General features: G+C 37.3%; 1 protein-coding gene across 1 annotated transcript; it reads left to right on the top strand.

The window, feature by feature from the left end:
• Positions 1–2,733: 2,733 nt before the first annotated feature.
• Positions 2,734–3,435, top strand: LOC143546190 (uncharacterized). Its single transcript, XM_077037905.1, has one exon. It carries the CDS (start codon positions 2,734–2,736, stop codon positions 3,433–3,435), a length of 702 nt encoding a protein of 233 aa, XP_076894020.1.
• The last annotated feature ends 11,642 nt before the right edge of the window (positions 3,436–15,077 follow it).

Genomic DNA, 15,077 nt, shown 5'->3' with positions numbered 1-15,077 from the left:
ACTTTTAAAGTAAATATTTTTGATATATAATATTAATTTCATCTTTACTCCTATCTTATTTTTGTTTTATTTTTTGTTTCAACTTCAAAATATTATGTATATATTTTCGTAATATTAAAATATATGAAAATGCCAAAAAGATTTTAAGTTTTTATTATGTTCGTACATATTTTATTAAACCTTGTTTTATTCAAAATCATTTGTTTTGTTGTCAAGGTCGTTCATGCAATGTTTGTTGGAAACCTGGGACTTCAACTAATCATTTACAAGTTGAGAGATTGAAAATAAAATTTCAGGTTATTTTGCAAACACTTCAAACCAAGAGCTTGTTTTGAAAAGGAAAATTCTTCTTTGACCCTTGAGAGGGTCTGTGAATGAATCTTATTCGTTTTAAGTTTTGTGCAGGTGTACATGGACAGGTAGATCAAGATCAAGTCTGCTTGGAGTTGCAGGTGCTGAAGCACTTTAAAGAAAACGAGAACGTGAAAGTTGGTGGTTGAAGCTAAAAGTGAACTGATTGCATTCGAAGACAAGGAAAGAAACCAATCGGCACAAGAAAGTCAACAAGAGAAAATTAGATGTCGAGCCTCCCGCATCTGATGTTTCTAAATTTGTTGTTGCCCGATCATTCCCAGAAAATAAGATTGAAGTTCAAGTCTACAAGACTGGAAAATAAAGATTTGTTCAAGATCCAATCTCGTTCAAGCTACTGGGTCAAGACAAGTACTAGTTTTATGAGATAAAGATGAAGCAAAGAACTTGACGAAGGTTCCTCGACATACTCAATACTAGAGGGAGATTGTAGGGCCAATATTATATATTATTTTTAGGATTGTGTATGTCGTTTTAGTTTGCTTTTAGTCGGTGTAGTACGTACTCGGTACGTTTATTTTGTAAGTTTATTGTGTAAACTTTGGAGAAATGGGACCCTATATAAAGGCCACTTAACCCATTTCTCCACAAGAACTCTTTCATAACTCTTGGAAATAAAAATTCTCTCACCTACTTCTCTCCTTTTCTCTCTTTTAGAAAATAAACCAAACAAACTAAGATCCGAGATCCGAGTGTCGTTGGTGATTTCTGCTAACCAACAACACGGATTGATCCGAGTCAAGTCTTGAGATCCATCTAGAGGACCTACACTTACAACTTTAACCTCTCATGTTTATCCAAATATTATTTTCATTTGATATGCTTTACAAATATGTAATTAAATAAATAATCAAGACGAACTCGGGTTAAAGATTTTAATTTAAGTGTTATTTCCCGCTATACCATGCGAACATCTGACTAGTTATTTATTATTAATAAGATTATATATCTACTTAAAAGAAATATTATCTAATTGATTCATAAAAGTGTAATATATATATATATATATATATATATATATATATATATATATATATATATATGAACTTTATTTATTCCAATATATTTGAAATCAGTAAAGAGTAATTAAATTTTAAAAATGTTTCATTTATCTTATTCAAACCTTTTTAACTCTTTTAAACCCTTAATATTTTTTTATTCATTCTCATGTTATAAGATTTTGAAAAAGTATTTCTTAAATATATGTTTCTTTAAGTTTTGGTGTTTCAAAGTTTTAATTTTTTTTTCTTCAATAAAAGATACACAAACTAAGCCTATGTGAACTGGTGTTTGAACTTAGTATGCGCCCTAATTTGACTTTTGAATCAATGAAAGTTGAAACCTGTTCTCTATGGCGTTTAAAAGTGTTTTAAGGATAAATGGAGGAGAATAACTAATTAAGTCAAAGTCTTTACGGAAAAACTATCCACATTCTTTTGGGCATCGAAGAAAATATCTGAATTTAGGCTTAACCGTGTTAAATACAAACACAGATGGAGCTAGAACATATGCATACTGATATGTTCCGTAGGATGTTTAAAATGACTATTGTAGTTTTTTTTTCATGTTTGTTCTTCTCTTTTGTCTACAGGTCATTTTCTCGGCTGCATATACAGACATTTCTACCCCTATATGCCCGAAAAGCTTCAGTTGCCCGGCTTTGGCCCCAATCAATTATCCGTTTTACAATGCCGCTAACACGTCATGTGGCTTGATCAAAACTGTACTCCAAAAGTGAGGAAATTCATATGAAGGATTGCCATATGTGATACTAGAGAAGTATAAACCTAGCTCTTCCGTCATGATATATAGCTGAACATTTGACCAGCTTCTGCAAAATAAAACATGTGAGGCGCTGATGTGTGGGTGACATAATGTATGTTAAGTGTTGGGTTTAATTTCTGTTTACAGTCCGTGTGGGGTCAACCCGAGGGAAGGAGGCGATGAGGCCAAATTCTAAATGGGTTAGGTTATATTAATTGTAATTTCTTGTTGACTAAGTTAGGGTTAGCAAGGATTATTATTATAAGAGACCGAGTTATGGTTTTTAGACAGTCTTTGTAATCAGGGTTTTTTTAGCCTATATTTTCCTTGATTAATAAAGCTTTGGGAGTTATCCGCGTTCTTGTTTTTTTGTGTTTTGATATTAATTCAAACTTGAATTGGTATTAGAGCGGAATCGTTCAAGAAACCTGTGAAGAAGCGGTTCAGATCGTGGCAGGGGAAGACCGAAGAGGTACAAGGCGGCTCCTAGGGTTATCGATCAGCATACTCGGGAAAGTTCTCGGGTTCGAGGTTGTTGGCTGAAATCAAAGTTTTGGGTACACCTTGTATTACAGCCGTCAAAGAAAACGTGGGGTGATGGCAGACAACGCGCCGCCACTAATAAAGGAAGGTAATTCAGTTTCACTTCAATGTCCAATGCTCAGCAAGACCAACTATATCGTATGGTCCATGCGCATGAAAGCTATATTCAATGTGCATGGGGTGTGGGAGATGATTGATCTAGGGACGAGTAGAGATGTGAAAAAGACTAATATGGCAATTGCTTTTTTATTTCAAGCTTTACTGGAAGGGCAGATTATGCAGGTTAGAAATAATGAAACAGCTAAGGAGATGTGGGATGCAATTAAATCTCGTCATCTTAGGGCGTACCGGGTGAGAGAGGCGAGACTACAAACGTTAATGTCAGATCTCGAGAACTTAAGGATGAAGGAGACTAGTACGATTGATGAGTTCGCTTTGGAGATATCCGAGTTTGCTTCTAAAGTAGCCGCACTTGATTCTGCTATTGAAGAAACGAAACTGGTTAAAAAGTTTCTGAATGGGTTACCAAGGGCTTGGTTCATTCACATGGTGGCTTCAATTGAACAGGTAGTTGATTTAAAAACTATTGGTTTTAATGATGTTGTAGGTTGTCTTAAGGCGTATAAAGAACGAATAAAAGACGAAGATGGCAAAGTAGAAAACCAAAGCAAATTAATGTTCACCAAAAATGAATGTAGCAAGAGTCACTCCTATGACCAGTTTAAGGGGCGTGGTCGTGAAAGTCAGGCAACATGAGGCCATGGGCAAGGCCGAGGTGGAGGTCAGGGACGAGGTTAAGGTAACCCTAGTCAGAACTGACCTGATGACCGAAAAAAGGGTAAGAAGGATCGATCCGAGGTGCAATGTTTTCTGTGTGATGAGTTTGGGCACTTTGCCTCAAAGTGTCCGGAGTGAAAACAGAAAACTTATCAGGAAGAAATCATTGCCGAACCACGTGACCTGGCAAATTTCATGATGAGGTTTATACGTGAAAATGTTCACCTTAACGAACAGAAAGTGATACCAAAGAACTTCGAATCCAAGTCCATGGAGGAGAACATTTGGTATCTTGACAACGGAGCGACAAATCGTATGACCGAAAATCGGTGTTATTTTTTAGAGTTAAACGAGCGAATTTTGGGAAGCGTTAAGTTCGGTAATGATTCGTGTGTGGATATTAAGGGAAAGGATCGATCTTGTTCATAACCAAGACCGGTGAACACCGGCTCTTCTCCAATGTTTATTTCCTAACGAACCTACGAAGTGACATCATCAGTCTCGGTCAGACCACAGAAAACGGTTGTGATGTTTTACATGAAAGATGAGTACCTATCCCTACGTGACGAAGCGGGAAAGTTACTTATGAGAGTTCAAGGAACAAAGAAACGTCTCTATAAGATGAAGTTAACTGTGGGAGTTCCAGTGTGTTTGCTCGCGAAGCTTGACGATCTCGCATGGCTTTGGCACCCGGTTGGGACATCTATATTTCGAGTCTATGAAGAATCTAAGCACCAAGTGTGACAATCGTCAATTTCAGGTTAACTCCGTTAACTCAACTCCGTCAATTCAAACTTAAGATCATTGAATCTATAACGCACACCTCATTACATTTAAACTAGCGTTTAAATGACGCTTAACACTTACTACATGTGTAGTCTTTCGGAATTGCACCGAAACGCAAACGAGTTGACGCAAACAATTGGTGAATAAACGAAAAACGTCAAAACAATAATTATGTGATAATTATGTGTTAGACTTATGTGTTATGTGATAACATTCTTATAAACATTAACTTAATGTGCTAGAACTAGTTAATTAAGCTAGAAAAGTAACATTTGGAAGTTAAGGGACCAAAGTGTATTATATTATTATTATTAATATTAACCTAAACCCTAACCTCCTTCTCTCCCTCCCCAAAAACGACGGCAGCTACCCCCCCCCCTCTCTTCACGATCGGCTCACACACACACATATTGCTTGGTTTTTGATCTTGGGTTTCACAATTGAAGCATCCTACACCCTATTCTAGTCATCTTCTACCTTCCCCTTGCTTATTTTTGTGCTTTGGAAGGTATAATTATAAACCCTAGAATCTGGAAATTATATACATGATGTTCATATGTCTTGTTTTGATTGAAAGATGTATTGATTGTTGAATTGATAGCTAGTATTGGTGTTATTGCATGTTAATCGTTTGTTTCTTGATTTTGAGTTCAAGTAAAACCCTAATCATGGATGTAATGTGTATTTGATGTGCATGGATGATGATTATGGTGTCTATAAGGTCATATGAACGGATTATGGTCCATAGATAGTTAATAGGTTGAGTTTTGTTGCAAACAGTTTCTGGACAGATTGTGTTGTTGATGTTCAATTGACTGTAATGGGGTGTAAATGTGAAAATTGGTTGAGATTATTGATACTACTGTAAACTAGGTTGAGTCTAGTTTCTAAAGAATATAAATTTGCAATTTTTGGACGTGTAAAAGTTAACCTTTATGATTTTACAAAAACGTTTTGCAAAGCTGAGTTGTTAGACCTGCTGTTAGGTTGTTTTGTAAATGTTATATCTCATGAACTACGAGACCAATTGGGTTGGTTCCCCTTCTGGAAATTGACTTGTTGAGTTAGGAACCTAACCCAAGTGGTCTTGCATTTGTTGAATTTTTAGTTTAACGGGAATTTCAAATAACATTCTGTTGCGCATGAATTTGACTGTTATGAGTTTACTGTAATGTTTTTATCATTGTGAGAAACATATGTGGAATAAAAATAAAATAAAATATGTTCTGGAAACCTAATACATGTATGCTTTTTTGATGATTTTTGATGAATTAATTGAGATGCTATGATCAGTGGTATAGTATAATCTTTCAAGTAGAATTTCTGTCTCGGTGAAACTAGCTGCTGAATTTTGTGAAAATGCATGAAACATGATAATTGCTAGTTAATTGTTATGTTTTACCAAATTGCCCCTGCGGGGAATACTTGCTAAATAATTGTGGTGTTTTGACCAAATTGCCCCTGTGGGGAATAGTTGCTAGTGATGTACATTATTAATACATGACACGTAAATAATTGTTCACACATGTATCGTATCACAAATGTACTTGTTAAGTCACACACGATTCACAAACGAAACACGAAACGTGATATTTGCAAAGGTATTATGTGCCGAGTCTAGAGACTCGATAATAGTTCCGACACTTAGAAAATCTCCTTGTTGTTTTAGAACGCTAGAGAGAGTTTTTCTGTGACGCGCATCTTGGTGAATTATTTTGGGAATACTTCGCAAACAGTGAGTTCACTTACCCCTTTTAAACTGTTTTCAAACGCTTTTCACTTTGGGGAGATAACATACTCCGAAAACGCATTTAAGACTTTGTTAATATAGATTATATATCACTTGTAAAGACTAAGTGGCAAACGCAATAACTAAAGTCCTTCATTCACATCGAATCGTTTAATATTGGATAATAGCGAGTCATTGTTGAGTAGTACTACTGGGTTTGACAAACCCCACCCAACGCTAAACTCGACCGGAGGTCGAGTGGGTGTAATCTTGGCTAAACACATACCATGGTCGGGATAGACCTGGTGGCAAGGCAAATGATAAACAGTCAGCTTCGGTGTCTAGCACTTAGTAATACTTGTTTTATAGGCTAGCTACCTATAGATATATAATTGACATAACACTATCTGGTAACGCAAAACGCTGAATGCAAAACGCTTAACGCAAAACGCTGAACGCAAACGCTAAACGCTTTATTTTATATAAACTTGTGAACTCACCAACCCCGTGTTGACACTTTTAGTATGTTATTCTCAGGTAGCCGAGGCGGGCGCGTGGTATAGGATCATGCATTGTTTGAAACGCTTTTGTTTATGCAACCTGATTTTAAACTGTTATTATGGGGTTTTGAGTCGTCCTGCGTGACGCAACTTTTATCTCTTGGTTTTTACGCTTCCGCACTTAATTTCATTTAAACGTTTTTATGGTTTGATTATAACTAATGATTCTGATCCTGTTAGTTCACACCCTCTGACGGTAAAACTCCGTTAGTGGATTTTGAGGGTGTGACACCAAGGGTATACGTGGTATGCCTAATATTATTCAAGCTATTAATATTGGTGGTTCATGTTTAGTAGGTAAACAGACACAGAAACTATATCCGAATCAAGTAATGTTTCCAGCTATGAAGCCGCTTGAATTATTACATGCAGATTTATGCGGGCCAATTACACCATGCACACCAGCGGGAAACCAATATATGTTTTTGATTGTTGATGATCTCACCCGTTACATGTGGTGCTCTCTGTTAAAGTCCAAATATCAAGCGTTTGAGGTTTTTAAATGCTACTGGGCCTTAGTCTAACTCGAGACGAAGTACAAGATCGGTGTGTTACGAACGGATCGTGGGGGTCAGTTTACATCCCACGAATTCAGTAGTTGGTATGAGAAGGAGGGGATAAAGAGACATCTTACAGCTCCATACTCATCCCAACAAAACGGGGTGATGGAGAGACGTAATCGATCGGTTATTAGCATGTTTCATTGTATGTTAGCAGCGATGAAAGTACCAAAGAAGTTTTGGGGAGAGGCGGCAAAACATGCGGTTTATGTTCAAAATCAAAGTCCCACAAAACTAGTTGTTTCTAAAACTCCATATGAAGCCTTAGTTTGAGTAAAACCAAACATTGAGCATCTGCGTGTGTTTGGTTGTGTGGGGTTTGCATCTAAACCAAAAGTTAACCAGTAAAAGCTTTAAAATCTTGGCGACCGCAACTGTCCTATGGTATATTTTGGGACCGAACCAGGTTCAAAAGCCTATCGTACGTATAACACGGTTCAACGGAAAATATGCGTGAGAAGAATGGTTGAATTTTTTGAAAAAAGGTGTTGGTCATGGGAGGTTAACGGATCTGCATTCGAACCCGAAGAGCTGATTGTCGAGTTCGACATCAGTAGTGAACAACCTGAGTCGAATGGGGCTGCATCGGAGCCCAACTCAGGTACGAGTACCCATAACATCCCGGAACATGAAACGGGCCCATAAGCCCAACCGGAACATGTCCCGCAAGCCCAAATCAAAACATGTCAGCCCGGTACAAGTCATAATACAGCAGCTCAAGTAGTTCCATTAAGACGATCAGCCCGTGCACACTCGGTAACCAACTCGGCTACGAGATTTCGTTATCGAAGATGGGGTTAATCGGGGTGAAGATTATGAGTTGTTGTTGGTTGATCATGATGAACCAACAACGTTTGATGATGCTAAGGGTGACCTAAATTGGGTAAATGCCATGAAGATTGAGTTGTGTTCGATTGAGAAAAACGGTACATGGAAGTTGACTGATCTTCCAAAGGGGCACAAAGCGGTAGGGGTAAAATAGGTATACAATGTAAAAAGAAACCCGTATGTTACTATTAATAAATACAAGGCCCGTCTTGTAGCGAAGGGGTACATTCAGCAACACGGAGTCGATTTTGACGAAGTGTTTGCCCCGGTTGCTCAGATCGATACGGTGAGGTTGATTTTGGCAATCCGCGCTCGAGGGTTGGCCAGTTCACCATATAGATGTAAAATCGGTGTTTTTTACATGGTGATCTCAAGGAGGAGGTGTACATTTGTCAACCAGAAGGGCTTGTCAAAAGAGGGACTGAAAACAAAGTATATCGCTTGTCGAAGGCGTTATATGGGTTATGACAGGCACCATGTGCTTGGAATACCAAACTGGATGCAACATTGAAAAGGTTTGGTTTCAAAAGATGTCTCCACGAGCAAGCCATCTACACGAAGTATCATGGTAATGACTTGCAGGTTGTCGAATTATACGTAGACGATTTGGTGGTGACCGGTACAAGTTTGACTCTCATTGCTAATTTTATACAATATATGGAAAGGGAGTTCGAGATGTCAGACTTGGGAAAATTGTCTTATTATTTGGGAATTCAAGTCACACAAGACCCAAATGATGTGACAATTTCTCAAACCAACTATGCAAAGAAGATTCTCAAAGACGCGGGAATGACCAAGTGTAACCCGACAAAGTGTCTAATGGAGCCTGGGACTGTGATGTCGAAAGACGAATACGAGGTACCGGTTGACCTGACTATGTACCAAATAATGATCGGGTGTCTACGGTATCTTTTGCATACTATACCGGATATGTCGTTTGTGGTTAGTATTGCAAGTCGATACATGCATGAGCCAAAGAACTCTCATTTACAGCTAGTAAAGCACATATTAAGGTATGTGAAGGGTACTCTTGATTACGGGGTTAGGTACAAGTATGGTGGGAATCGTGAGGTAGTTGATATAGTGAAAGTACACCGGGTAGAGATGATGGTAGAAGTACGAGTGGAATTGTGTTATTTTTTAATGGGTCTCCAGTAACATGATGTACTTAAAAGTAGACAACTATTGCGTTGTATTCGTGTGAAGCCGAGTTTATGGCTACAACCGCAGTCCTGTGTCAAGCACTTTGGTTGCGTGGTATCCTTACCGAGATAACGGGATGGTCAGAGAAGCCGACTCTTATTAGAGTTATAACAGTTCGGTGTTGGCACTCATGAAAAACCCGGTGTTCCATGGTAAGAGTAAACGTATCCACACTCGCTACCACTTTATACGCGAGTGTGTTGATCGTGAACATGTGGGTTAAACATGTGAGAGGTTAAGAACAAAAGGCGGACATCCTAACGAAGCCTTTAGCTCGAGTCAAGTTTGTTGAGATGAAATAGCTTCTTGGAGTTGAAGACCTCCCAATTTTGGTTTAGAATTTAGAAGGTGATTGTTGGGTTTAATTTCTGTTTACGGCCTGTGTGGGGTCGGCCGAGGAAAGGAGGCGATAAGGACAAATTCTAAATGGGCTGGGTAATAATGATTGTAATTTCTTGTTGACTAAGTTAGGGTTAGCAAGGATTGTTATTATAAGATCTCATAACCAAGTTATGGTTTTGACACAGTCTTGGTGTTTTTGGGTTTTTTGAGCCTATAATTTCCTTGATTAATAAAGCTTTGGGAGTTATCTACGTTCTTGTTTTTTTTGTGTTTTGATTTCAATTCAAACTTGATTAAGTGAGCTATATCATGTGTTTTGTGTGTTTATATGTCTCGGACACAATTACTTTAAGTGGTTTTAAGTTTACAGGTGAATGGAGCTTAAAGGAGCTAACTTGGATCATTTGAGATGGAGTGGAAATGAAGTTATTATTATGTGGAGTGATAGAGAATTTGAATACGAAAAAGTGGCCGAAAAAGGGACGCAAAACAGAACTAAAACGAAGAAGTTACGGGTAAAACAATACGATGGGATGACCACCGTAAAGCAGACAGCAGCGACCATAAGCTACGGTGGGCTGACCGTAGCTTACGGTTGGCAGGGTGAAAACGCGAATTTTTGGTTTTCTTCCATATTTAAGCCCGGTAAAGCCCTAGAACGGCTATTCTTCATACCCTAACCCTCTTGGATGATTTTGGGGCTTTGATTCATCATCTTAACACCTAATCATCAAATCTTCCATGGTTTCATCCTTCCAATTCATAATCGAGCTAATCATGATGCAGAGGCAAGGCTAAACCACTCGTGACCACTTCAGGTTTAGGCTTTGCATATGAATTGATTATTTTTATGAACATTACATGTATTAGGATTTAATTTTGATTAATCTTTTGGTTGATTGAATCTATATGTTTATTCTAACCGATTATAGAATTGTTTTTTTGGAAATTTCGTTTATAATCAATTATTTGGTTTGTGTTCGTCAACATTTAGGATTAAGTTCTTATCGTCATTGAACCATTTGTCATTAATCATTGACATATGCTTAGTTTTGTATTAATGAGTTAGTAATTAGGTAGACCGTGTTCAGTTGCGTCAATTATTCGCATTAAGTTCTATGAATCATCATAACCAAACAGTTGTGTCTAGTAATCATTTATCTATTCTAATAGACGAATCATGTCTGTGTGATTTCCCAATTGTAATAAGTTATCATCAATCAATTTATTAAAAATCCCAAACTTGAAGTGTTATCACTGTAATTAATTTCCTAACCGCTTGACATCGTTTGTCCCCCTAAGTGAATATCTCATAGAATAGTAACCAAGTTTCAAAAGTGTTTCAATTAGGTCACTCATGCAATTTTTCCTCAAATCGGGTCACTAAATCTTCAAATCGAGTCTCAATGATTTTTTTGTGCGTCAAGAAAAAAATGGAGGATAAGATGTGGGGGTCGGAATTTGCAATATATGTATTTAAATTTAAAAAATTACAAAAAACGTTAATTATATTAAAATTTAAAAATAAAAAATAAAATCCACGTCGCCACTCTACGTTAACATCAATAAAAAAGATAAAAAGATTTTCAATGTGAAACAAAAAAGAAAAGGGCTAATAAACAAGTTAAAACATTTAATTTAATAAAATATGAGAGTTGTGTGACTTAATTGGAACACTTTTGAAAGTTGAGTGACCTAATTGGAACACTTTTGAAACTTGGTTACTATTCTATGAAATTGCCCCAAAACTTAATTAATGAACAATGAACTATAGTAGCATTTTCCACTGATTCCTTGTGGAGACGACCTTCTTACCCGTACTAGTTATAGGTATTTAAGTCTACTAAATACTTGTTTTTTATTAGAGCACAACATCTACATCAAAATGGCGCCGTTTCCGGGGAATCAACGCGCAAAGTGCAAGTTTAGTTTAGCCTAGTTTAGTTTAAGTTTTAGTTTTTGTTTTATTTTTCTTCGTTTGATTTTACGCGGAGTTGTGGTGTTTTCGTGTATGCAGTTGATCTTATAGGTTCATGCATACAAGATATTCTCGAGAAAAAGAGCCGCTACAGTTTGATCCGGAAATGAAGAAGCAGCAAAAAGAAATCGAGCAACTCAGAGAAATGAATTTAATAAGCAGTCAAGCAAAAACATCCAAGCTAAAGCAAGAAATCATGAACAACCCAGAAAACCAAGAGCCACCTGTTTATCAGCCTGAAACTCAAGAGCAACCAATTCCCCAAAAAGACATCACCTAACCAAATCCCAAATGCAAATGCTAACCGCAACAGAAACCAAAGAGGTGGAGACCGTAATCAGTCAGGTATGTACCACCAAATCGTCAGGGTTTATTTAAGTTCAAGAGGGTGAATAATAGAAGGGTATTGTTTGACGATTATGATGAGTTTGAGGATGAAGAATAATTGTAGGATATTAATGGGGGCGAAATTATCAACGGTATCAACAACACCACCCCCAACGTAACCGAACACCTAAGCCGAATCAACAACCAAAAAACTGTAGAGCACAAAGAAGACAAGTTTTTCAAGAGCCACAGATTCTAGAGTATGAATTTGATGATAGGGTCCCGTGAACATTTATCACACCACCAGTTTAGGGGTTCAAAGCCATTTTATTCCACAGGTGGCCACGAACCCGTTACCGATCATTGTGCCGATTATAGAGGGAGAACCTTTTTGTTGAGACAAATCTGTTTGATCGGGGTACCCACATTTCATGGGAAAGCAACGGAGGAACGCTACCTACACTTGAGTGATTTTAACTCAATCTGTGCAACTATCTCAAGTCAAGGGTTTACCGCAAATGAGGTAAAGTTGGTGGTTTTTCAATTCAGTCTAAAGGATGCGGCAAAATAGGGGTTCCTATCATTGCCTTAAGCTAGTATTTACACATGGAAGGATTTAGCACAACAATTTCTAGATGAGTATTATAGGCCACAGAGAACCTCAAATGCCCGAACATCCATAAGAAATTATCGACAACGTATGAGTGAGACTTTTTATGAAGCTTTTCAGAGATTTAAATTGTTGTGAGAACTTGTCCTCGCCATGGAATCACCTTAAGGGAACTAATAAAGACATTCCACGACGGTCTATCTAATGATGATGTTCGAGACCTCCAATCCACTACTAATGGATCGTTTCTAACAAATGATGAAAATGTGGACTGTAGGCATCTTGAAAGACATGCGATAAATTCCAAGAGACATGCGGGATTTGGCCCACATTTTCAAGGAATTTCACATAATTATAACTCAGGAAATTACCAGGCGGGGTCGTATTAATAGAGCAGCCAGATTTATAATAATCGAGATGGGTATAATCAGGGCAACATACAGAGTGGGTCAGGTTCAGATGACGTGGGTACAAAGTTAGACGCATTGATGGCATTTGTGCTGAAAGGTCAGAAAGAGTATAAGAAAGACAAGATATAACTGACAAGGCCAATGCAGTAAGAGAAACAAATTAGTCAACTAGCAGAAGAAGTGGCCAAGTTAAGGAATAATTCAGGACATCTTCCAAGTGAGACCGTAAAGAACCCGAATCATCAAAGCAGTAATTCATCGAAACTCCAAAAATGCACACGTTAGTGCCATCACAATCGAAGATAATGTGGAGAATGACATGATTGAAAAATTTGAAACGGGGGCACCACTTAATCTCATTCAGATTGGGGAATTCAAGACTACCAAGGCACTTGTTGATTATGGTGCAATTGTTAATGTTCTACCTGGGAGTGTGTATGACCAGTTTGCCTTCTGGCCTTTACAAGAAGTTGACACCACCTTGGCGTAAGATGATTACACTCGAAGACGGCCCTTACAAGAAGTTGACACCACCTTGGCGTAAGATGATTACACTCGAAGACGGCCCCAGGGGAAGTTGGTTGGTGTTGCGGTAAAGGTCGGTTGATTTTTACTATCCTGAAGACTTTCTTGTTCTTGAATATGCACCAGCTATGAACGAAGGAGAACCTCGAGTGATATTGGGGAGACCGTTTTTGGCAACATCAAATGCTCAAATGAATTGCCGAGACAGAACAGTATGCATGGCCTTTGGTAATAGTAAGTTAATTCTAAATATATTTTCAAATTCATATGATTATTCTTTTTAAAATCAATATTCTAGGACATGTGCTACTAACATGTGTCTTCCTCATGTACGTAAGGATGACACCGAAAAAGAAAAGGATGATTGTGTGTTTGACAGGTGGAAGCGGGAGAAGGAGAAAGAGGAGTTGAATGTGGTAGAGATTCAGATTGGGGAGTTGCCTACTTCATGTGATGATATCAAGACTGTGAGGAAAAAGGTGGTTAATAAGGAGACGGGTGGAATGAGTAAGAAGAAACCGCCAAAGAAGGAGAATGTAAAGAAGCCACCGGCGTTCGAGAATGAACAAATAAGGTTGGCGTGTTTTGGACCAACATGGATTACTATGGACAATTTACCACTCTGTTGGAGAAATAAGAAGAATGAGGTGGAGGAAGGTAAGCACTCCATTAGACCACCATAACCGAAAAAAATGAGGTAACGGTCCGGCTGAAGACCTTAACAAAAATTTAGCGCTAACCGGGAGGCAACCCGGACTTTTATTTTATTTTGTTTTGCTTTCTTTATTTTTGTTTTTCTTTTTGCGTGTTACTTTTTATTTGTGTTTAGCAGGTATAGTACACCCAAAGTGTGGGGAAGTTCATCGTGGTCTAGTCAAGATTCGGTGGAGTATATATTGTCATATCATAGTTCAAGGAGCGCGGGTCAAGGTTGTATCAATACTTATTAGCAGGATCTGTTTGACAAGAGATATTCAAATAAGATGCATGTGCCTCTTTCCTTTTATTTGATTGTTAAACTATTTAAATTACCGTGTACCACATTCTATTGTTAAATGAAAATCTACATTGGGGATAATATAAAGTCAAAGTGTGGGGATATAGGAAAGTATTGGGGAAAGAGTTTTTGAGAAAAATGTTAAAACTGTCTCAAATTTAAAATTTTTTGCAAAACATTGAAAATCATAGAAAAATTAGGGATTGTTTTTCAAAACTGGTATACATAAGAGATAATAAAAAACGGAAGCATACTTAACTTAGGATATGTCGGTAGGCCCAGCGGATAGTGAAAGGCTCCTGAGAATGTAATAATATACCTATAATTAAATCATTAAATCTTGTAGGTTTTCATCTTAGGAAAAACAGAGAAACTGAAATGTCTAATGTAATGAATAAGCACTAGGGTAGGTTAAAGCCTTGTAAATCTTAAAATTTGATTTCATTTAATTGGCACATAATTAATGAGCATATATATATATATGTGTGTGTGTGTGTGTGTGGTTAAGTTCAATGTAAAAGTCATATTAGTGTGAGAAATAATTCCAATCAATCAGATTTTTTCTTTTTCTTTTTTCATTTAATTAACTGAAAGGGTATATTAGTAAAATTCCATTTGTGTTTTTTTTTGGTAACTAATAAATCGTATATAGAAAGTTTTAAATTATAAATTTCTTTCCTTTTTTGTTTAATTTCTTTTATTCTTTCAACTGTTTTTCTAAATAATCACAATTTCTAGGTTATAAATCGAGTGAGAATATCAAAAG

The sequence above is a fragment of the Bidens hawaiensis genome, unplaced genomic scaffold (assembly GCF_021521415.1).
Source record: "Bidens hawaiensis isolate Kalapana, Puna unplaced genomic scaffold, B.hawaiensis_p1.1 tig00014284_1, whole genome shotgun sequence".
Lineage (NCBI taxonomy): Eukaryota > Viridiplantae > Streptophyta > Magnoliopsida > Asterales > Asteraceae > Bidens > Bidens hawaiensis.
This window is presented reverse-complemented; position numbering and strand designations above follow the sequence as displayed.